The sequence below is a fragment of the Erithacus rubecula genome (assembly GCF_903797595.1).
Source record: "Erithacus rubecula genome assembly, chromosome: Z".
Taxonomy (NCBI): Eukaryota; Metazoa; Chordata; class Aves; order Passeriformes; family Muscicapidae; genus Erithacus; species Erithacus rubecula.
In genome coordinates this window covers 31,602,320-31,624,420 of record NC_136661.1, presented here as the reverse complement: position 1 = coordinate 31,624,420, position 22,101 = coordinate 31,602,320, and the positions used below count along the sequence as shown (strand labels likewise).

General features: G+C 55.7%; 2 protein-coding genes across 2 annotated transcripts; both read right to left on the bottom strand.

Moving 5' to 3' along the window:
• Nucleotides 1–4,021: 4,021 nt before the first annotated feature.
• ONECUT2 (one cut homeobox 2) lies at nt 4,022–12,897 on the bottom strand. The gene is made up of 2 exons (XM_079330561.1): nt 11,671–12,897; nt 4,022–4,364 (listed from the first exon to the last, which is right to left on the bottom strand). The coding sequence occupies exons 1-2, from the start codon at nt 12,809–12,811 to the stop codon at nt 4,078–4,080; spliced, it is 1,428 nt and encodes a 475-aa protein (XP_079186687.1). The 5' UTR covers nt 12,812–12,897; the 3' UTR covers nt 4,022–4,077.
• A 4,757-nt stretch (nt 12,898–17,654) lies between these two features.
• ST8SIA3 (ST8 alpha-N-acetyl-neuraminide alpha-2,8-sialyltransferase 3) lies at nt 17,655–21,657 on the bottom strand. The gene is made up of 4 exons (XM_079330571.1): nt 21,336–21,657; nt 20,359–20,481; nt 18,255–18,812; nt 17,655–18,062 (listed from the first exon to the last, which is right to left on the bottom strand). Exons 1-4 carry the CDS (start codon nt 21,503–21,505, stop codon nt 17,780–17,782), a joined length of 1,134 nt encoding a protein of 377 aa, XP_079186697.1. The 5' UTR covers nt 21,506–21,657; the 3' UTR covers nt 17,655–17,779.
• Nucleotides 21,658–22,101: the final 444 nt, after the last annotated feature.

Below are 22,101 nucleotides of genomic sequence, written 5' to 3'. Positions count from 1 at the left end.
TTTTATCTCAAAACTGTACTTGTAAACCACGGCCAAAGGTGAGGAAGGGAGCGGCTCCTGGCTCCGTACGAGGCTGCGAGGGAAGCCCGGGCAGCAGAGCCCACAGCAGCCCCGGGCTCTGCTCCAGCACAACAATAACAACAATTAGCAGCGCTAATTGCTGCTGCAAGCACAGCCCGAACCCCAAAGCAGCACCTGCAGAGCTTCAATGGGATGTGCAAACCCCAAAACACCTGCAGAGCTTCAATGGGATGTGCAAACCCCAAACACCTGCAGAGCTTCAATGGGATCTGCAAACCCAAAACACCTGCAGAGCTTCAGTGGGATGTGCAAACCCAAAACACCTGCAGAGCTTCAATGGGATGTGCAAACCCCAAACACCTGCAGAGCTTCAATGGGATCTGCAAACCCAAAACACCTGCAGAGCTTCAGTGGGATGTGCAAACCCCAAACACCTGCAGAGCTTCAGTGGGATCTGAGTCACAGAGTCAGCCCCAGCTGGCACAGGGAGGAGCTGCAGTGGAAGCACAGCCCCAGGCTGGGCTGGCAGGACCAGGGACAGGGGGCAGGACACACCAGGCTGGCAGCAGGGACAAGGGACATCGGCAGGCTGGCAGCTCCAGGACACTGCTCTTTGGGGACTGGGCTCTGCTGGAGGTTTCTGGGTGCAGGACAGAAGGGGCAGGTACCAGAAAGCACAAGCAGAATGCAGACCGCACAGAGAAAGAAATCTTTGGTATCTTTGGTATCATCAACACGATTAAAATTACAAATGGAAAAGTCAGTGAGGTAGCCTCTTTGGTTCTCACTAGAAATAGAAAGGTTTTTTCTGGGTTTTTTTTCTTTTTTCCTTTTTTTTTTTTTTCTTTTTCTTTTTTTTCCACACACAGAAGTTCATTCTTGGAAGCAGCTAGTGTAAGGGTTTCTCTCTTTATGCTTGGCATGGATTATTTTCCCCCCAGCTTAAGTTTTGAGAAGCCACAAAGTTCAGGCAAAGTATCCCAGTGTCTTTTTTTTTTTTTTTCCCTATTTTCTGAATGCACAGTTATAGGTTGAATATTCATTGCTTGTCCTCAAAGTTCGCTCTGCTGTTCTTAGAGGAAATCAGCTGTAGTGCTTTATAGATAATTCTAAATAAAAAATAAAAACTCTACAGGGGCATCCCTGGGAGATGAAGAATAAGTTAAATAAATAAGTTATATTATGAAGGCTCCATGTGCCATAATAAAGGTATGTCACACTTTCTAATCAGGAGGGAAGAGATTAACTTAAATAATAATTTAAACTTCGATATTTAAGCAATTAAATTAATTAAAGGAAAGAATAAAATCTAGAGTTCTGTTTTATGGAAAGAGTGGTTGTTCCCCTGTCTGACAGAAGCTGGCTGCTCTACAAAGCAATACCAATTCTGCAGGGTATTTACTACCAGGCTACAACAGCCCTACGGATAGATAAGCAAAATTACTGCCAAAGGAATTCACAAATGGCTGAATTAAATAGATACAAATAGCTAACATCAGAGCCTGACCCCCCCATCTACATTCAGGCAAAACTCTCACCGAGTTCAAAAGCTAAACTGAAACACAATGGGACTCAGACTGAACAGAGATCTCAGGACCTGCCCTAAGACTAAATTAAATAAATTACATTATTGATAGACAATATATCAGGTTAAATCCACAGGTGTCTGGAAAAAAAAATAAAACCATTTTAAGCTTCACCTTCTTAAAAAATGCAAACCATAAAAATTCCCCATAATAAATACAAAGGAGGCCAAGTAGAAAGTTTCCCCTCGGGAAGGGGGACAAGCCAGGGAAGCACTGCCCTGGGGAGGGGCAGGAAGAGGCAGGATGGGACAGGGAGGGGCAGGGTGGGGCAGGATGGGGCAGGAAGAGGCAGGATGGGGCAGGGTGGGACAGGGAGGGGCAGGGTGGGACAGGGTGGGACAGGAAGAGGCAGGATGGGGCAGGAAGAGGCAGGATGGGGCAGGATGGGACAGGATGGGGCAGGGTGGGACAGGCAGTTCAGGCAGCTGCTGCACAGAGCCTGGGGAGTGACACGGAGTCACACGGGAGGTGCAGGGATAAAAAATGCAGCAGGGTTTCATTTTCAGCTGGAAATGGACTGTGACTGCTGGCAGCCCAGAGAAGCCTGGGGGGTGCTGCTACTCTGTAATGCTGCATCACAAACACCTCCACGGTTTGGAGAGAACTTCACTGAGGAGAAATGTGCAAGTGACTCAGTGCCTGATCCAAACTCCCTCTGTTTGGCTGGGACCACGGGATGGGCTGTGAGGATCTGGATCATCGTGGCCTGGATCAAACAGCATTACACAGCTAATATGTCAGAAGCAGCTCCTGAGCTGCCTCACACACTGCTGGATATTTGGGTTTGGATCAGGTGGAGGTTTGGAGCTGGGCTGTGGTGCTGCTCAGCACTCCCAACACACATATTGCAGGTTTTATCCCTGGGGAAGAGAAAGAAGGGTGGAGCACAGGAGGGGGGCTGTGCACAGCTCCAGACACACAGGACACCAACACACAAGTCACAGCCAGCCCACAGGCGTCTCCTGCAGGGAGGAGATGCACCAGCAGAATCCCAGCATCCTGCACCTGGAGTCCATGCAGCTCTTGGAGAGATGCTGGGAGGGGCAGAAACAGGGAAATAAACAAACCCACCCTTCTGGCTGCACAGACTCACGAGTGGTTACCTGTCCAGAGAGCAGTGGGGTTGCATGTGCATTAGTCGTGCAAGAGGAGAAACAAACCCAAACACAAGTACTGAGAATCCTCATCTTTGGTATTGTAGCTGTTGAGGTTTTGGTTGCTCTGTTCCTTGTTCTTTTGAAAAAACTGCATAGGCACAAATTAAAGACAATCTTCAACTTTAAGATGACTTGAGTTGTCAAATGAAGCAGCAATTGGACTGGCTTTGCTTTGTTCTCATTCCTGTCAACCCTTTCTTGGAGATCTGCTTCCCAAAGCGTCCAAGATGTCTGTAGAACACAGTGTGGGACTCGTTTGCTTCCTGACATGCTTCCTTGGTTTTGGTTTTGGTTTTTTTTTAATTTTTATTTTATCATTCAATGGAACAGTTTGTTGCAGAAGAAGTAGGTGCAGAAAACGTTTCTTTGGTTTCGATTAAGCAGTACATACAAAAGTCTGGAGTGTCCGTGGCAGAGCAGGGCCAGGAGGAGCTGGCCAGGCTGCCCAGCGCCAGCCACGCCCGCAGCAGCCACGACTGGGAGGGTGGCAAGGTAGCAACATCTTTGGCTTGCTTGTTCTTTGGTGTGCTGAGCCCCTGCCAGCCCGGGCAGCCGGCAGGGAGGGGACCGGGGCAGGGATGAGAATGAAACCAGCGGCGGCATCTGCAGGGCAGACAGCACCACAGGAGAGTGGGAATGGACAGAAACACACTCAACACCAGCAGGGCTCCAGCAACGGCCCTGCTGAGGAGAAACCACGCTCAGAAACAAAAAGGATGGAACTGATGAATCCAGATCTTCCAAAACCTTGTGTTTGCTCCGTGAACTGCAGCAGTTCCATCGAGCTCCTGAGTGTGCCTCAGGTGCAAACACAGAGCTTGTGAGGAGCTGCAGCTCTGCTCGAGGCTGTTCTGGTGTTCTGGGATGGCACAGCAGCCCACGGACTGCAGCTACCAGCTTTGTGCTTGATACTTGGAGCTCAAGAGAACTGAACTTTCCAGATTCATGAACAAGCTGATTCAATTAAACTAACCAGAAAAAACAAACCTTAAATCTGATTTTTTTTTTTTTTTTTCCCCTAAAACTCTTAAGAAAAGCAGGCCTGAGTTTAAAGGCGGGGTTTGTGTCTGTAGATGGGGCTGCGCTCCGCGGGGGGCGCGGCCGCAGGAGCGCGGGGCTCAGCAGGAACCCGCCCCGGGGCTGCCCCGGCTGCCGCCGCGCCTGGCCTGTCCTGAGCATTGCATGGTGCGGAGAGGTGTGTGTGCAGCCCGGGCACGGGCTGGGGCGCAGCTGGGCCGGGTGGCTGCGGGGATTGTGCTTTAGGTGCCGGGCGGGGCGGCGCTGGGGCCGCTCTCTGTGCCGGGCCGGGCCCCTCACGCCTTGCTGCAGGTGCTGGCGGCCGCGGAGGAGCCCCCGGAGCTCAGGTCCTCCTGCCACTTCTCCAGGCTGCGCCGGCGCGCGTTCATGAAGAAGTTGCTGACGGTGGTGAGCTCCAGGCCCAGCTGCTGCGAGATGGTGATCTGCATCTCTTTGGAGGGACGCTTGTTCTCCTTGAAGATGGCGAAGAGCGTCCGGCGCTGCAGGTCCGTGAAAACCAGCCGGGATTTCTTCTGGGAGTTGTTCCGCTCTTTGCTGGGCTCTTGCTCTTTGCGTTTGCAGGCTGGGAGGGGGTGGCAGAGACAGAGAGAAAGCGTCAGGGCGGTGCCCACAGACCCCGATGGCAGGCACCGTCACACGGTGGGGCAAGAGTCACCAGCTGAGCCAGCACCACGCTGGCACAGGGGCTCCCAGAGGAATCCACATTGCTTTTACATCCCCAGTACTCTCAACAGCCAGGAGTAACGCTGGTATGTAAGTTCAGCCCAAAGGAAAGCCCAGTCAAAGCTCTGGTAGCAGCAACCTTGTGTGACCACCGAGGGGACAAACCACCACGGACCTGCTGGGCTGCCAGCTCACCTGGCTCACCCTGCTCCTGCCCTGCTGCCATTGCCTGTGCCCCTTCCCGAGGCACGGCCCCGGGGTGAAGCCAGCCAGAAGCACCCGGGGCAGGCAGGGCAGCAGTGCTGGACCATGGCTGAGCCATCCTAATGGATCCCAAACCCCATCCGTATTAATAGCTGCTCTGTATTTATTAGCAGAGAGAGAACAGCAAGTGCTGAAACCAATACTGCTGCTGGAGCACACCCACACTTAAAAATAGCCTGCCCAGGCTGTCTGCACCGGGCACAGAGAGAAAATCCATATGTTGACATGGTTAGGTAATGTGCTGGGACAAAATGAGCCCAGAGAATTGATAAGCGGGCGGGTTTTAAGCAGCCCTGTTAAATAATTCTGCAGGTCTGGAATGCGAAATGAAGCTGGCCCAAAAGCAAAAGTCAGAGTGTGGAAATGTCTGTAATTAACCCAGTCAGGGCCGTAGCTGCGTGGAGCCTGGCTCAGGCACCGTGGCACTGTGCAGGACAGCAGCTCAGAGCAGTTCTGCAGGAAGCTGCAGTGCTTTGCTGGATGCCTGACCCTGACCCCTCCAGCTCCAGACTCCAGTGGCTGCAGCAGAGCTGCTGCTGCGAGGGAGGGAAGGTCAGACCTCAAAACGCCCCAGAGCAAAAGACAAGGATGGTGCTGAGAGTAACCCAGGCAGGGCTGTGGGTGACTATTGCCAAGTGAGCTGAAATAGCAGATTTGAGGTGGGTTTCCTCAGGCACGTGGGATGTCCCCGTGCTGGGGACACGATGAGCACCAGCAGCTGGGCTGCAGCTTCTAATCGGTTCCGGGACACTGGGACCAGCCGAGTGTTTCCTCCCATCACTAATTTATATCCTGAGATACTCTGCCTTTTACAGTTATTGGTATCTGATAATAAATAATGCAGAGGGATGTGCTTTTTGATGCATTCAGTAAATACTTTCCTTGAACTGTGCAGTTTGCTCTTGAAAAGGCCCCACAAAGGCAAACGCTGCACCTGACGTGCATCTCAGCAGAGAAAAATGGGGTGAGCACTCTAATAAAATCAAGTGATTTTCCGGGAAGAAAGAGAAAGGTTTTAACAGCAGAGGGAAGGGAAGAGACCATCTGGATTCTAAGCACAATTTGATTTATTAGCTGCGCTTAAACCTGGACATACCCTATGGAAGAAAATGGACAACCAGCAAGAACTGAAAGCCACAACTGTGGAAAAAAGATAAAAATGAACACTAGATTTTTCTTCTGCATTGGATTAAAGATGCTGTTTGGCAGAAGCAGTACAGGAACTGCTCAGAACTGGGGCCAGTGCTGGCTGCCCTTGAAGGGCATTAAGAGGGCGTAGGGAAGCAAGGCTGGGCTGTGACACCCTGAGTGTCCCCACACTGCATTTCCCTACTAATGGCTCCTTTGATTCTGTCCAACAACGACTCTGATTTTCCATTTTCTTCCACAGCCCAGCCGGCCCAGGCATTCCCAACAGCCCCAAGTCCTGAAGAAGGTCTGAGGTGCTGAGCTGAATCCCACCTGTGAGCCCTCAGGTGGGGCAGGGATGCTCCGGCACCCCCGGGCTCTGCACAGTCCAGGAGGCAGCAAGGGGAGGACACCAAGGTCAGCAGCACCAGAGGAGGAAGAGGCAGGGAGGGGCCCAGGGCTGGAGCAGTGCCCCAGCAGCCCAGGAGAAATGGAGGCACTGGAACCATCCCCACACAGCTCCTGTGCCTCTGGCTCTGCATGACTCCGCTGGCACCAAAAGTGACTCTGCGCCACCAAACAAAGAGCAGCTGCTAAAAAGGAGCAAAGCAGAGACCAGCTTTCCCTCAATCCACTGTTGCTAAGGACAAGCTGTGAATATTGACCCTGCCTCTGTGGTTTGTGTGGGTGCAAAGTCACCCAAACCCAGTTATCTGCCTGATGGAACTCAAACTGCTCCTCTATTCCATTTTGGACAGGAATCATGTGAGGGAAATGTAATTACTCTGGTAATACTGAGCACAATGAAATGACCATCAAAACGTTTTCTAAAGATTTAAAATGCTTTTCTTTTGCTGTGATTCACTTAAAGCAACCCCTTGTATATCCCTGTGACTACAATCTCTTAAAAACTAGGCCTCAGAAATCAATTTGATTACCTCTGTGAATTAAGTATGCACGAATGAGAGCGATTGAGATCAATACAAATTAGGTTAAGTACTCCGCTGTGTACAAAATCATTATGGAACAAGGAGCAATCAGAATGAAGATGCAAATAATCACATTGTCGGCTGGGCAGCCAGTGCTGCTCATCCCAGCTGCTGCACACACCCCAAACTCCCAGGTTTTGAAACCCTAGGAATGCCCTTGATGGCATTCATCCAGAAAAGCAGATTGGATGTGTAGCACAAAGTCAATTCTGTCCTTGCAGAGATCTGCTTGCTCAGCCATTGCAATGGGGAGGTGCTCCCTGTTTGGAGATCCAGGGATTCCTGCAGTGCTCTGGAAAAGCAGCTCACAGCTGGCTGTGAAGCAGGAAGGTGTTTCCTTGGTGCCCCACCTGGTTCTTCCCTCTCAATCCTGTCACAGTCCCAGGGAATGCTGCCCCCCTGCAGGCCCTGCACCCTGCAGCTCTCTGAGAAGAAAAGATGAATGGTTTTGGGACATGGCTCCTTCCTGTTTCACCTGGCACGCCACAGCTCTCAGGCTGTCTCCAGCCTCCTGTAAACCTGCTGGGTGGCTGGAACTAGGCTGTAAATTCTGCTTCCTCCTGCAGTGCTGCAGCACCCACCTCAGCACAGGATCCCTGACAGGAGCCTCTGGGTACCACAGGGGCCCTCCAGCACAGCACAGCTCTGGATCCCTCCAGCTGCATCAGAGAGTCTGCACATCTAACACCTGGGAGATTTGTGCTCCCACTTCCTCCTTGCCAGGGGCTGAGGAAAGCTCAGCTTTAGCAGGGCTGCAGAGCTGGAGGGAGGAAGGCAGGGGAGGGGGCCCTGGATCCCCCCATGGCCACGGGAAGGGGAGAAGGAGCACAGAGAAGGTGTGTGGGAAGCTCTCTGAGGAACACTTCCTCTGCTCTTCCTTCACCTCCTGCAGCCCAGCACTGCTTGCCAAAGCTTAATGCCTGGGCACGGGCCCCCTGCTCCCATCCCATTAGGAGGGGATGAGGGCTGCTGGAAAATCACCACTGCTCATAAATATGTTCCCTGCTTACTGAGAGATATTTTGGTCTTGGAGACAATTTGTGTTTTGGGAACCTGCCAGCCTCTATCGCTTGTCTAATAATTCCTCTGTGCAGCATTTACCAGTGGTTTGAGTCCCTTTTTTCACAATGGAGCAGTTTGGTTTTATAGCTCAAAAACCCCAAACAACCCCAAAACACTCCAATTTCTTTTCTGATTGCATTTCTCCCTGCCATCAGCGAGTTGTCTGGCTGATGTTATCACCAGACCCATTTGAGATTAGGCTGTTTGGTATGATTTCTGTGTGCAAACCCCTCTATAAATCAGAGAGCCTTTTTATGCAAAAGTCTGCGAGATTGATAGAGCTGGATACAAAATCTTTTACCTTGGAAAAAGAGATGTATTATCTGTCCCGTTGGATAGAGTGCTTTCCCTGCATATTCATGGCCCAGGTATGAGAAGGCAGGAGGGAAGAGGGGAGCCTCAAACACAAACAGATCGCTATCAGCAGGAAGGGAGTGCTTTTTTTTGCTGTGTCTGGTGGGGATAAGATGAGAAGCAAAGGATTTAGAAGACAAAAAGTGAGATTAAGAGCAGTCAGGAAGGGGTTTTTGTACCTGTAAGCCTGAAGAGATGGCTTAGGTAAAGAATGGCCCTCGGGGAGTGCTGCAGAAAGGGGCAGGGGCTCCCAGCCCTGCTTGCCCCAGCCCCAGTCTCTGCACTCCTGCAGGGGCAGGTGAGAGCAGGCTGGGCTGGAGTGCTCACTGCCCTGCTGGGGACTGCAGGCAGCTTGTCATCTCCCAGGGATGGCTGGGTGGAAGGGAAGGGAGAGCTCCTGCAGCTGCTGGACAAGGCTCTGGGAATAAAACCAGGGAGGAGCACCGAGGATGAGCACCACAGGGCAGAGCAGAAACACCCCTGGGGAGTGTGGGAGGAACCAGCTCCTGGGAAACTGTCCTTCTGGCAAAAACCTTCTCCCCTTTATGCACAAATACACTGGGGCAATTTTCAGCTGCAGAGGAATAGTTGAGTTTGGGATATTTCAGGTCAAACAGTGATGGGCAAGAGATACAGGGGAAAAAAAGAGATGCTGAGGGAAAAAATCTTAAAAGGAAATAGTGAAGAACAGCTTCAGAATGAGTACCATGATGACCAATTAATTGTTTCTTTTAAAAAGAAGGGGGAAAATATAGAAATGCATTTAATCCAAAATGTACTCAGAATTCACTTTATCAAACAATCAAGAAACCAAAAAAAACCTCATTTGCTTTGCAGAAACAGTATCCAGATTTCAGTGTGGCAGAAACGCCTCCAGAGATGATGTGGAACAAAGGGCTGGGGCGGGGTGTTATTTCGGAAAGTTGGTAGATGAGGAACAGAATTTATCAGCCAGCACCACAAATTTACCACATGGATTGTTCAAACACAACCACTAATCTATAGCTGAAGAGAGCACCAATATTTCAAGGCACTAAGCGCCTTTCAAAGGACCTTTACATACCTGTATATTTAATAGAACGCTGAGAAATAGCTTTATAAACAGCTACCGTGCCTGATACAGCTGCTATCACGCCTCAATGTTTACCTGGGGGTACAGACAACAGAACAGTCTGAAATACAGGGCAGGAATACTGGGCAGGGCACGAAGAGGCGGCTGTCCCTGTGCCGAGCCGGGATGTGGCACTGCCCCCGCCCGCTCCCGCCGGGAAATTCGGTGCCTCTTCCCCTCTCGGCCGCTCTCCGTGGTACTGACGGCTCTGAGCCCCTTCTGGGGACCTGGTCCCTTTTTGGGGACCCCAGGGCACCCATGGAACTGGCAGCTCACAGCGCGCCCTGCCCGCAGCCTCCCGCACAGAACCCACTGACACAGGAGTCTTAAAGACCCCCAAGAAGAGACAGTAAGCACAGAAATAATAAGATTAAATTAGATTAGGTTAGAATAGAATAGACAACACTATGTATCTTCTATAATAAGAAAAAATAGTAAGCATCCCTACATTGTTACTGCTGCCACAGGGAGAGGGGGATTTCCCTTCGAGGACAGCAGATCTGCGCCCCACTTGGCGAAAATTTCCAGCAGTATGGGGCAAACAACTGGCAAAAATTTTCTGCTTTTAAAAACGTGAAATACTTGTGGCTTTTCCCCCGTGCTCAGAGGGATTTAAGCAAGCGAGTAAAGGAGGGGAAGGAAGCACTGAGGCAACGGGGCCGCATATTCACACGTGGTAATAAAAGAAAATTAAAATAATCGATTTTCTGAAGGGAAAGGTAATTTGCAAAGGTCTTTCCCGCTCCGTGGGGAGTCCGTGGCCACTCAGCACCTGAACTCTCTCCAAACTTTACTCCTGGATGCAGAGGCATTCTGGGGAACTGGTAAAGCAGAGATCCAGAATTAGACAGGCGTAACTCTGCCTGCAGCTGTGATTCCTGATTTTCTGCTCTCCGTGCAGGGCTCCACGGGGAACCCCCACCCAGGACCAGTGCTGGGAAGGAAAAGCACCAGCCACGTTACTGGAAATGAGCCGGCTCAGATTCCAGATCAATGAAAACTGGGTCCACGCGTTGATGCTCCTGTTGCCAGCATTAATGCTCTTTTAATCTTCTAAACATTATCTGCATCGATTTCCCTCTCGACACGCGTTTGTTTGTGAAGGCGACATCACCGCGTGCTCGGCAAAAAACCCAAACCCCTCAACCCCCTTGTGTCCCTCTGCCGCAGACAGAGCTCGGCACCTTCCTTGGCTGCCAACAGAGCAGAGCCGGGTGCCCGCCGAGGAACGAGAGGAGTTTGCAGCCGCTGCCAGAGCCGGGGAGGGGCTCAGCATCCCTGCGCTGACGGGACTGCCCGCAGCTCGGGGAGCCCGGCACCTGCCCCCCGGGCACCAACTCTCTGTGCCCATTTCCCGACGGCACAGACTCCCGTGTCCCCTCAGACCCCTGCGGGTGTCCCTGGAACAGTCCCGTGTACGTGCCCGCTGGGAAACAACCTGCCCGCGCCGGGATCAATTGAATTAAAACAAGGACGGACTCGGTGCACAAACACCCTCGGATTTTCTTCGCTGTCAGGGCAGAGCCCCCGCCCCACGCCGCGGTCTGTCCCACGCGTGTCTGCCGGTGCCACAGCCCCCCCGTGTCCTTCTACACCCACGGCCACGGCCGCAAGGTTTCCGGGGAGCTCCACGGCGAGACCCTGCCCGCACTGGCGTGGGACCGGCCGGGGGGCGACCTCCGGGCACCCAGCGCGCCGCGGGCGCGCCCCGCACGGGCTCAGGGCAGGGACAGCTGTCCTGGCTCTGTCCCGCTCAGCTCCGGTGCGGGGTCGGTACCGGGGGTCGGTACCGGGGGTCGCTGCCCGCCCCCCCCGCGGCCCCCGCAGAACAATGGGGGCTGCGGCGCCCCGCGGCCGCGCCAGGGGGCGCGCGCGCGCCCTCCGCGGACAATGCGGCCGGGCCGGGGCGCGGGGGCTGCGCGGGTCCGGCCCCCGCCCGCTCCCCCGGCCCCGCCTGTCCCGGGACCGGAGCCCCCGCCGGCCTGCCCGGCCTGCCCGGCAGCGGCGGCAGGGATGCCCGCGGAGAGCGCGGCGCGGTGAGGGGCGGAGCGCGCATCTTCAGCACCCGGCCCTGGAGAGCGGCCGCGGCCCCGCCGCCCGGCAGCGGTACCGGAGCGCGCTCCTCCGCCGCCCCGAGCCCCGCCGGGCAGAGAGGGGTGCGCGGTGCCGGCGCTGCGGGAGGCGGGGGCCGGCCGGCTCCGCACAGCCCCGCGGTTCACGGCCCGGCGGGCGCGGGTCGCACTGCGGGGCTCCGAGGGTCGCGCTCCGCTCCCCGCGCGGCACCGGCTTGCACCTACCTGCCAGCCGCAGGGCAGACATCCTCTGGAACTCCGGCTCCTGCAGCCACTTCCACATCCTGCGGAACGTCTCCCGGCCGGACTTGAGTTTACTCCAGGGCTTGGGGTTCCGCAGCAAGTCCGACAGGGTCCCCTGGGAGCGGCACAGCACTCGTTGGGCGAAGATGGCCTGCGGGATGCTGTAGCGCTTCAGCTCCGCCGTGATCCTTTGTGCCACCTCCTTGGTGTTGATCTCCTCGAGCTGCCCCGCGCCGCTCCCCTGCGGGCCGGCGGCGGGGGGCGGCCGCTCCCGGCCGGCGGGCAGCGCGGGGCCGTGCGGCGGCGGCGGCCCGGGGGGCGCGGGGTGGTGCGCGCCGTTCAGGGGCGGCAGCATGGCCGGGGGCGTCCCCAGCCCGCGGGGCAGGTGCTGCTCCCCCCGCGCCAGCATCGCCGCGTGCGCCTCGAAGTTGGGGCTCAGCATCTTGTCGTGGCCCGGCGGCCCGTAGCCGTGCAGGCCCTGCTGGGCGCCGGGGAGCGGGCCCAGCCCGTTGCCCAGCGGCGAGAGGCTCTGCCCCACGGCCGGCACCTCCTTGTAGGGCCCGTAGAGGCTGTTGACGGCCGGCAGCCCGCGCTCGTCCCGCATGAGCGCGAAGCTGCCCCCGGCGCTGCCCGGCAGGCGCTGGTGGTGATGGTGGTGGTGGTGGGCGTGCGGGTGGGCATGAGGGTGGTGGAACTTGTCGGAGACGGCGGAGATGGGCGGCAGGGGCTGGAGCGGCGTCAGCGTGGTGTAGGTGCCGCTCATGCCCATGCCGGGCGGCGAGGCCTCGCAGGGCACGCTCATGGCGTGGTGCAGCGGGATGGAGAGCTCGGGCCGGTACTCGGCGGCGCCGTCCAGCAGCGAGGCCATGCTGGGCACCATGGCGGGCCGGGCGGCGGGGGGCAGCTCCTGGTGCGGCGGCGGCGGCGGCGGCGGGGGGGGCGGCACCCGGAGCGGCCCCGCGCTGCGCCCGCCGTGGTGAGGGCTGGGGCTGCCCATCAGCTCCGGCTCGTGCCCCGCCGCCCCGTGCAGGCTGCCCAGCGGCTCCATCGCCAGCTCGGGGTTCATGGCGCACGCACCCGGTTCCCCGCCCAGGCACCGCCGGCCGCCGCGCCCGCTCCTCATCCGCTCATCGGGGCGGCGGCCGCAGCGGCCCGGGGCCGCCCGCCCCGCGGGCAGCGGCGGCTCAGCCGGGCCCGCCGCGCCGGCCCCGCGCCATGTCCTCGCCTCGCCGCCGCCGCCGCCGTCTGAGGGCGGCGGGAGCTGTCCGGGGCCGCCCCGCCCCGGCCGCGCCCGCGGGGCCGGGCCTGTGCCGGGGCGGGCGGGCGTGAGGGCGGCGGGGCAGCGCGGGAAAGGCGGAGCGGGCGGGAGCATTGGCGGGCCGAGCCCGGGGGGCGGGGCCTCCGTGAGGGGCGCGAGGGGATGGCGGGGCCGGTGAAGATTCCGCAGCCTTTGTAGCGTGCGGGATCGCCCGGAACCGGCCCCGGCAGCGACCGGGGCTCCTCCCGCATCCGCGGTGCCTCCCGGCAGGCGGCTCCGCAACGCCCGGTCCCGCAGCCGGCGCTCCCGGGGCCCTGCTGCACACAGCCGGCCGTGCTGCCTCCCTGTCAGCTGCTGCAAACCAAGGTACAGCGCTGATCTGTGCTGTTAGTTACCGGTTATTAATTACCTTCATTTGAGCTCGTGAATAAGGTGTGGTAGATGCGCGTCCCGCGGGGGTGATGGTGACCCCAGGAACCCGCTGGCACCTGGCTGTGTAGTCCCGCTCAGCGGTGCGCACACGGGCAGGCCTCACGTTCTCCTCTCTTCCCAGGGAAGGGCGGGCGGGTTCCTCAGCGTCCCCTCAGCGTCCCCTCAGCCGCCCCTCATCCTCTCCTCAGCATCTCCTCAGCCTCTCCTCAGCATCTCCTCAGCCGCCCCTCATCCTCTCCTCAGCCTCTCCTCATCCTCTCCTCAGCATCTCCTCAGCCGCCCCTCAGCGTCCCCTCAGCCGCCCCTCATCCTCTCCTCAGCCTCTCCTCAGCCGCCCCTCAGCGTCCCCTCAGCCTCTCCTCAGCATCTCCTCAGCCGCCCCTCAGCCTCTCCTCAGCATCTCCTCAGCCTCTCCTCAGCATCTCCTCAGCCGCCCCTCATCCTCTCCTCATCCTCTCCTCATCCTCTCCTCAGCGTCCCCTCAGCCTCTCCTCAGCCGCCCCTCAGTCGCCCCTCTCCAGAGCACCCGGTGTCTCCTTGCAAACAGGTTGTGGATGGCAGCACCCAGGTTCCCTACAGAGGACAATGATCCCTTTCTCTCCACGCTGCCATCACAGCATCTCTGGGGCTCACAGTGTTTTCTGAGCTGCTTTTCGGCACTAATCGGGTGGGTATAAAGTGGAGTTCCCCCCACCCCTGCTACTCCTCCTGCTGCCAGCTTTTGCTGAAGACAGAAAAAGAAAGGAAGACAGAAAAGAAAGCCCCGGCGTGAGGTGCCTTTGTTCAGGGCAACTTACGCGTGAAATCTTTTTGTCCTTCCTAAAGGAAGGCAAAAGTTGCAGTTGATTTGGGGGATAAAGGAGGCGAGCGCAGCGCCCCGGAGATGGAGGTGCCTCTGTGGGCAGGCGGAGGAGGGTGGGTGGGATTCCTGACGGGAATCGGGTGCTGCAGATGTGCTGGTGTTTGTGTCCTCTCTTTTCCCCTTGCCTTGTGCTGGGAGTTCATGTGAGCTCCAAAAAGCAGAATTCCTGTCGGGGCCACTGGGGACACTGCAGTGCTGGAGCAGGCAGCAGCCTGCAACAAGTAACAGCAGTGGGCTCCAAGATGCTCTGGGGATGTAATGCACCCTCAAGAGCAAACACCCTGAGCCAACCAGTGCCCAGAATCCCCAACTTTTATCTTCACTTATTCCAGCAGAGTGCAGAATTTGATCCATCACACCAAGCTTGCTGCACTGCCTAATGAAATATAGGGAGCATTAACAACACCTTTGGCAACCCCTCTGCTGAAGTTTTCCAGTAAAACCTCTCAGTGGCCCTGGGAGTTCAGGGAACAGCAAGGAGAAGAAGCAGAGGCAGTGGGGTTTTCCAGACTGCCAGTGCACAAGAAGCCATTTTATTTAAAAACAAACAGCCTGTCTGTGCCTGTGAGGCTGGAGCAGCTCTGCTTGCAGCATCCTGCCCACCACTCACCTGAGAGGTGTCCTGGCCCTCTATGAACACCAGCCATTGAAAAATAAACAATGCCTTTAGTATGGTCCTTAGTAAGGAAACCTTTATTACAATTATGGCATTTTTTTCTTTTTTTTTTATCTTTTTTTTTTTTTTTTTTTTAATCGAAAACAACTCCATCAGGCATTGAACTGCAGAGCCAGTGAAATAAAGACACATTCATTGACAGAAAACCTGCTTTTTCCTATTTGCCCTGTTCTGCAGCCTCCATTCACAGCTCTGGTTCACAAACTCTTGCTTTTTGGCTTAGTCCACAACTAAACTTGGTAACCAAATGCCTGTTTTCACATGCCTCGCTACCATTCACCGAGGAGATGCAAGCAACAAAAATACAGGTGCATAAAAAAAGAGAGGAAATGCTATGTACCCCCATAGCCAGCTCCTTGGCACCCATGCTGCTGGGAGTGGGATGTGGCTGGATGCTGTCCTGGCAGCCCAGGGCCCAGCAGGCTCTGCCAATGGAAGGAGCTGCTCAGGAGAGTTCTCTGCATTTGGGAACCTCCAAGGTTTTGTGCTTACAGGTGTTGTTGAATTAGCTCTAGTCATTCAGTCACGGGAAGGAGAATTCTCCCTGAGCCATCAGGAATTCATGCAGGGAGCTTTGGGGCCAAAGGAAGAGCCCAGCTGAGGTGATGCCACTGGCTGTCCTGAGCAGTGAGGGCAGCCCCCAGCACCTCATAAATAACAATTAAATCAATCATTAACACACTTGCTTATTAGTGCAGAGGCATTTCTGCTGGAGACAGGCAGCCCCGAGAGCTTCTCCATCCCCAGCCATCCTCACCTCTCCCTCAGACCCCACCTGGCTGAACAAAAGCTGCACACTTGGAGATGGTTTTACACCTTGCATGAGCTTGGGCAAAAAAATAGTGATACCAAGAAGCAATTTCCTTAGGGCTGTGCTGTGCCATCGATGGTGGGGCAGAGCTCCCCAGTAAAATCAATGATTCTGAAATGTTCACCGTGGGTCTGGAGCATTGATGGGGAGTTTTGTTCAAAATCAATGATGTAATGTGGCACTCTGTCAATAATTTCCCATTCCCAAATATTTGCAGTCAGTTTTGTGCTTTCTTCTCTGCATTTGGTGCCTCTTTGTGCCTTTGGAAGGTTCTGGTGGTGATGCCAGGGCTGTGCCCAGGACTGGCAGGGGGTTCTGCCCCTCTGCAGGAACATGGGATGTTCCACAAACTGTATGGAGCAAGCTGCTCCCTGGTTTCATGCCAATGTAATGACAATAGTTCTCATTTCTTTAATTTGCTGATGAGAGATGATGGTCCCTACAGGAAACTGGTAAAATGCCTCTTGATAAAAATACCTGGCAAGGGTCACTTGGGGCTTGGGGTGACCCTGCTGCCCCAGGGGGCTCTTTGCCATTAGGGTTAGAGCTGCTGGCACTGCTTTACCACAGACCCAGCAACGAGCACAGCTGCTGTACAGCTCCATAGGAAACAAGACAGAAATGATTCATTCATGAGCAGTGCACAGCTCATCCAAACCCCACCACAGCCCTGACCAGCCTTTGCAAAAGCAAAGCTGGGAAATGTAGAATTCAAATGAAGGAGAAAGGCTCCAGCTCCTTCCCCACTCAGGGATGTGGGGGAGAACCCTCCTGGCTCTGGGGGCTAGGGCAGCTGTGGTGCCACAGTGGGGACCAGGACATGCCTGGGCCACTCAGGGTGGGTGTTGTGCTCCAAATCTCCTTCCCCATCTCTTATATCTAATATATCTATCTAAGAGGGAAAGAAGCTGAGGAAAATTCCTATGTGCCATTTTAAATGTTGGATTTTGCTTTTACTTTCAGTGTGGCCTCAGTTCTCACTCAGAATAGTAAAAAAATGGTTAAAATATTTGCCAGCACACTCGTAAGAAACCCAGTTATCTCCCAGGCTCCTTTATCCTGAGATAATGGCCAGCACTTCCCAGCTGTGAGTGACCCTGTTTGTCCTGTCCCCAAACAGCTGGATTTCCCTTGGAGCCAAGGAAGCTCTGCCCTGTCTGCTGCTGGTGACAGGAAAATGGAGACAGAACTCCAGCCATCGGACTGGTGAGTTAGGGACATCAATGGGGAAATTTGGTGATGGCATTTCCTCTTCACTCCACCTCTGCTCACTTCCCTACAAAAATGGCTTTTCAAAATCCCAGCACCTGGCTTCCATTTTTGCCCATCCTACCAGGCCCTGCCCCAGCAGGAGGACAGGGTTTGGGAATTTTCTCTCCCAGTATATGTCCATTTATAGTGGTGGTTTAACTTGGAAATCAAATGGCAGAAGAGTATCAGATGGGAATGAACATGCTTCCACCTGTCTAGTCTGGACTAGGATCTGTCCTGAATGGAATTAAAACACTGAAGTATTCCAAGAGTGATAGCAACACCTAGCTAAGGTACCAGCCACTTGGTGAGCTTCTTCTGGTTATTCTTTAAAAAATGTCAAATTCAGGAAATACGAAAATACCTGGTGGAAACCAGGATCCACACCGAGGAGCCCGAGCTACCGACAGCAACAGATACAAAAGAAGCAAAACCTTTTAAAAGTAGCATTTCTAGCTCTAATGGGAGGGAACAACAGAATGAAGAGGTTTAGGGCATTTAGGAGAACGCTAAAATATGAACAGGTATTAAAACATACTGAGTGGCTTATCTAGAAATGCAAAATATTTCAACTTTGCAGCTGCACAAATCGCATCCACAGGACATGATAAAAGCTTCTGCACCGCTAAATACGCTGAAACCCTTGGATGAGCAGTAGCTAAAAAGCATCTTTAAATTATGGAAAAGATTTTAGGGTGGGTTTATTTCCTTTTTTTTTTTTAGAATTCTATCTGAAGAACGTTTGAATCGCTTTTGGGCACTTTTTTTAGACAACGGTTTGGCACTTGAAGATTGAGGTTCTTAGGCACAGTGCGACAAGGTGAGTTTGGCCAGTCCTTCACCGTGCATCCTGTAGAGCAGCTGGAACTCTGCAGGCAGCTGGTGGGACTCCTGCCACTTGGTGGTGAACTTGGTCCCCTTCTTGTCGTAGTAGTGGTACGGGAGGTCCTCCCGCGTGTTGGGGTCGAAGCCGAAGGGCCAGAAGCCGTACAGGTGGATCTCGTCGCAGATGGCCGAGGCCAGGGTGTACATGAGGATCCCTGTGCTCAGCCTCTTCGGGGACAGGTGCTTGTTCCTCCAGTACCTGGCAAGGACAGAAGCTCACTCAGGATCAAGCTGCTCAGAAATCACCGCTCTGTAGCAGCCCCAGAGCTTCAGTGGCTCTGGAGACCTGCCAGACTGCGCCTCGCACATCAGGCACGGGGGGAAAGATCAGTTAGATTTGTATTTGTACAAAGGGATTATTTCACCAGTTAAATGAGGCAAGCCCACCCACCTGTTCACGTGCTGCATGATATTCCCTGGCCAAGCCAGCTGGACCTTCAGCTGCCCTCTGTGCTCGACAAAAAAATCGACCAGCGTTCTCGTGACCGTCGCTGACGTGTGGAAGAAAAAAGCGGGGATCCAAAGAATGGCCCCGTCGAGCTTTTTCAAACTTAAAAAGAAGTTGTTGCGATCCTGAATGGTCAAGAGGTTGTTGTAATACTTCTCCAGGATGCTGGGGTTGAAGGTGGTCAGGTTGGTTTTCCTTCCAACATCTTTCTGGAAAGCCTCGGTTGGAGCAAAATTGCAGCGAAAGACAAAATCGGATTTATCAATTTCCTGCCCGCACTGGCTCCCGGTCAGGATGCCGCTGTTGCCCACCACGGCACAGATGTTGTAGTGCTTGTTGAGGATGGGAGACACGTCAGGAAGCAGAGACCTGAAGTTGTTGCTGATGGAGAAAACGTACTTGTGGCTGGAATAATCGTAGTGCATCAGCTGCCCGATCCGAACGCTGCTCTTGGTCAGAGAAAAGTTTTTGATGACATCCACGTGCTGCAGGATTTCTTGCCTAAAACATAAGCAAAAAAAACAAAACATGGAGTTCCATTTCCCCCCTTTTTTTTTTTATTGCTGTGGATTTGTTTTCCACCTAGACTGTTTTGGTTTTTTTTTTGTGTCCTGAAGGAGTTTCCTGAGCAACATGGCACAATGGCTTTTAAATTAATATAAATAGATGGGAATGAAGGAGCTGGCTCCTCACCTAGAGCCCCACTTGTGCCTCTTGGAATAATGTCAGGATTAAAATATGGGATTGGTGCTTAGGACAAGGGGTGCAGCTCTCATTACACCATCCAGCTGTATCCAGGGTATCCAATTGAATTAACAGGAGACAATTTCTATACATAGATATTTATGTGTTCATTAACAAGCTTCCAATCACAAAACCAAGCAACAGCCACTGTCTCCATCCATGCAAATATAGTTCCTTAATTCATCTGGGCAAGCACAGCAGCACTTTTACAAGGGTTATTAGGGATACTTACAAAGCAAGCAAAACCAACCCTGCTTGGGAATTTCCCTTGCAGGCCATAAAATTAGAAGCTGAATAGGACTTTATTTGCTTATGTTTATGGAAAACAAACAACCATTCCTCCAGCTCACATCCTCCAATGTCTGAGCATTAATGGAGTCCCACTGGGTGCCCTAATTATGGATTCTGGCTGACAGACAAGTGCAAAGGCAGCTCCTGAGGATGGGCTCAAACCATCAGAGGGGCAGCACAGGGACAGGCTTGTGGAGCTGGGGACAGGGACAGAGCAAGACTGAGGGTGGCCACTGCCACACAGCCTGGGGGGTCCTGGGGAAGAGATGGGGCCAAGTGCCACCCCCTCTCTCCTGAGGGCAGCGTGTGGCAGCACTGCAAGGCAATTACCTGTCCTGCTGGCCTTGGCCTGAAGGGAGGAGAAAAGCCCAAACCCTGCTGAGAGGTTTGCAGCCCATCCTGCCTGGCCACAGGGCCAGATTCCTGCTCCCCAGGTGGGAAAGTGAGCAGAGCCACGAGGCAGGCCCTGAACCAGCAGGCATTTGCCAGGACAGAACTGCAGTCCAAGATGGCAGCAGCTATCTGAAATGGCTTCATGGTTTAATTTTCTTTTGCAGAAATGTTGAATATATGTAATCAGCCAGTAGATGTGTGTGTAAAGAGCACAAAGCTCTGTGCCTGCCCCCGCAGCTGGAGCAGAGCTGCAGGCAGGAGCAGCACTGCACTTGCTCAGAGCTGCCAGCAGCTGGGAAGTTGCTCTGTGTGTGTGTTTGGCCTCCATGAACACAGCCTTGCACGGCTGATACAGCCCAGAGTGTTTCCAGCCTGAAACCACAGCTATTTATCCTGGAGCAGTGGCAATTCCTCTTGCACACCAGGAATCTGGGTCACGTTCCAGTACCACAATGTGTGCTGCAGCCTGGTGTCCTGCTCTGAAATAATCCAGGTCTTTCAGGACAGCTGCAAGTGTCTGGGGAAGAGCTCTTGCTGCTGGCAGATGCTGGCAGCTCAGCAGTGCTGCATTCCCTTGGGTGGCAAGGGCACAGCCTGGCAGTGCCCGGGCAGGGCTCACCTCTGGTGGGCAAAGGCGCTCCGGTTGAACGCCCACTTGGAGGGCTTGTCCTGCAGCTCCTGGCCCAGCGAGTTGGTGAGGGGCACGAACGAGGGGTCCAGGAACTTGAGAGCAAACTGGGACCTGCAGGTGGGCACAGGCAGCACGTGGAGCCACAGGGAGACACCCACACGGCACATATGGAGACACCCACAGAGCACATTCATGGACACACGTGGAGACACCCGCACAGCGCACACGGAGACAGCCATGCCCGCATGTGGAGACACATGGAGACACATGGAGACAGCCATGCACACACGTGGACACACATGGAAACACACAGCCAGCCATGCACACACATGGACACACATGGAGACACCCACACATGCAAATGGAGACACATGGAGACATCCACAGAGCCCACATGCACAAACACGGGGACACCCACACAGCACACATGAGGACACCCACACAGCACACAGCACACACAAACCCCACAGCGCACACCCCAAACCCCACAGCGCCCCGTTCGCCCCACAGCGCCCGCAGCCCGTTCGCTCCCCGCCGTGCCCGGCCCGCCCCCGCGGCCGCCGCCATCAGCACCACGGAGAGCGCCGGGCGCTGCCGCGGGCCGGGGCTGTGCCTGTGCCTGTGCCTGTGCCCGTGCCTGTGCCTCTGGCCGTGCCTGTGCCTGTGCCCCTGCCCGTGCCTCTGCCCGTGCCCCTGCCCGTGGCCGTGGCGGTTCCCCCGCCGCCTCCCGCAGCCCGGGCCGGGCGGTGCCTCTCCCGGCGCTCCGGGCCCCTCCGCCGTGTCCCCCTCCGCCGTATCCCCCCGTGCCGTATCTCCCCCGTGCCGTATCTCCCCCGTGCCGTGTCCCCCCCGTGCCGTGTCCCCCCCGTGCCGTATCCCCCCCGTGCCGTGTCCCCCCCGTGCCGTGTCCCCCCCCAGCCGTGTCCCCCCGAGCGGGCCGGGCCGCAGGGCGGGCCGCGCCTCACCTGAAGCCCGCGTGGAACATGTACATGCGGGGCCCGGCGGCGCGGGGCGCCCCGAAGATGTTGTCCTTCTTGAGCGAGACGTAGCTGATGAGGGACAGGATGAGCAGCGCCACGCTGAGCATGACGAGCCCCAGCACGCTGGCCACCCGCACCATCTTGCAGCTCCGCATGCCGGAGGCGGCGGCGCCCGCGGCTGGGCGGTGCGGGGCGGCCGCGCCGCTACATTGGGGGCGGCGGCGGGGCCGGGGCCGGGCCGGCTGCTCCGCCGCCAGGAAATGGAGGGACGGGCGGTGAAATGGCAGCCGGGAGCGCCGCACGGCCCCCCCGCTGCGAGGGACGGCCCGGGGCTCGGCACGGCACGGCACGGCACGGCCCCCCCGCTGCGAGGGACGGCCCGGGGCTCGGCACGGCACGGCACGGCGCCCTGCGAGCCCCGGCCAGCCCCGTTAGGCCGCTGTGCCACCCACCAGCAGCGCCGCGGTTGCCCCAGCGTCCCCAGTGTGCCCTCAAAGCCCCAGCACCGCCAGCACCCCCGGGTCTCTTCCGCAGCAATTCCCTCCCCTGTGTGCCCACCCTGACAGCCCCAGTGTTCCCCCAGCAAGCCTAAGGTGCCCAGACCACCCTTCCCACTGCCTGGAGTGCCCAATGATCCTTCCAAAAGCCTGGCATGGCCCAGCCTGACAGCTACAGGGACCCCACGGAACCCCCAGACAGGTGTCAGGGCTAAGCATGGCTCAGCCATGGGGGGACCAGGCTGCTGTGCTCC

Coding starts and splice junctions, on each gene's coding strand:
- ST8SIA3 (XM_079330571.1), bottom strand. CDS start 21,505: ATGCGGAGCTGCAAGATGGTGCGGGTGGCCAGCGTGCTGGGGCTCGTC. Junction 18,813..20,358: donor AGCGCCTTTGCCCACCAGAG/GTGAGCCCTGCC, acceptor CTTATGTTTTAG/GCAAGAAATCCTGCAGCACG. Junction 18,063..18,254: donor ATCATGCAGCACGTGAACAG/GTGGGTGGGCTT, acceptor TGTCCTTGCCAG/GTACTGGAGGAACAAGCACC.
- ONECUT2 (XM_079330561.1), bottom strand. CDS start 12,811: ATGAGGAGCGGGCGCGGCGGCCGGCGGTGCCTGGGCGGGGAACCGGGT. Junction 4,365..11,670: donor GTCTGCCCTGCGGCTGGCAG/GTAGGTGCAAGC, acceptor ACCCCCTCCCAG/CCTGCAAACGCAAAGAGCAA.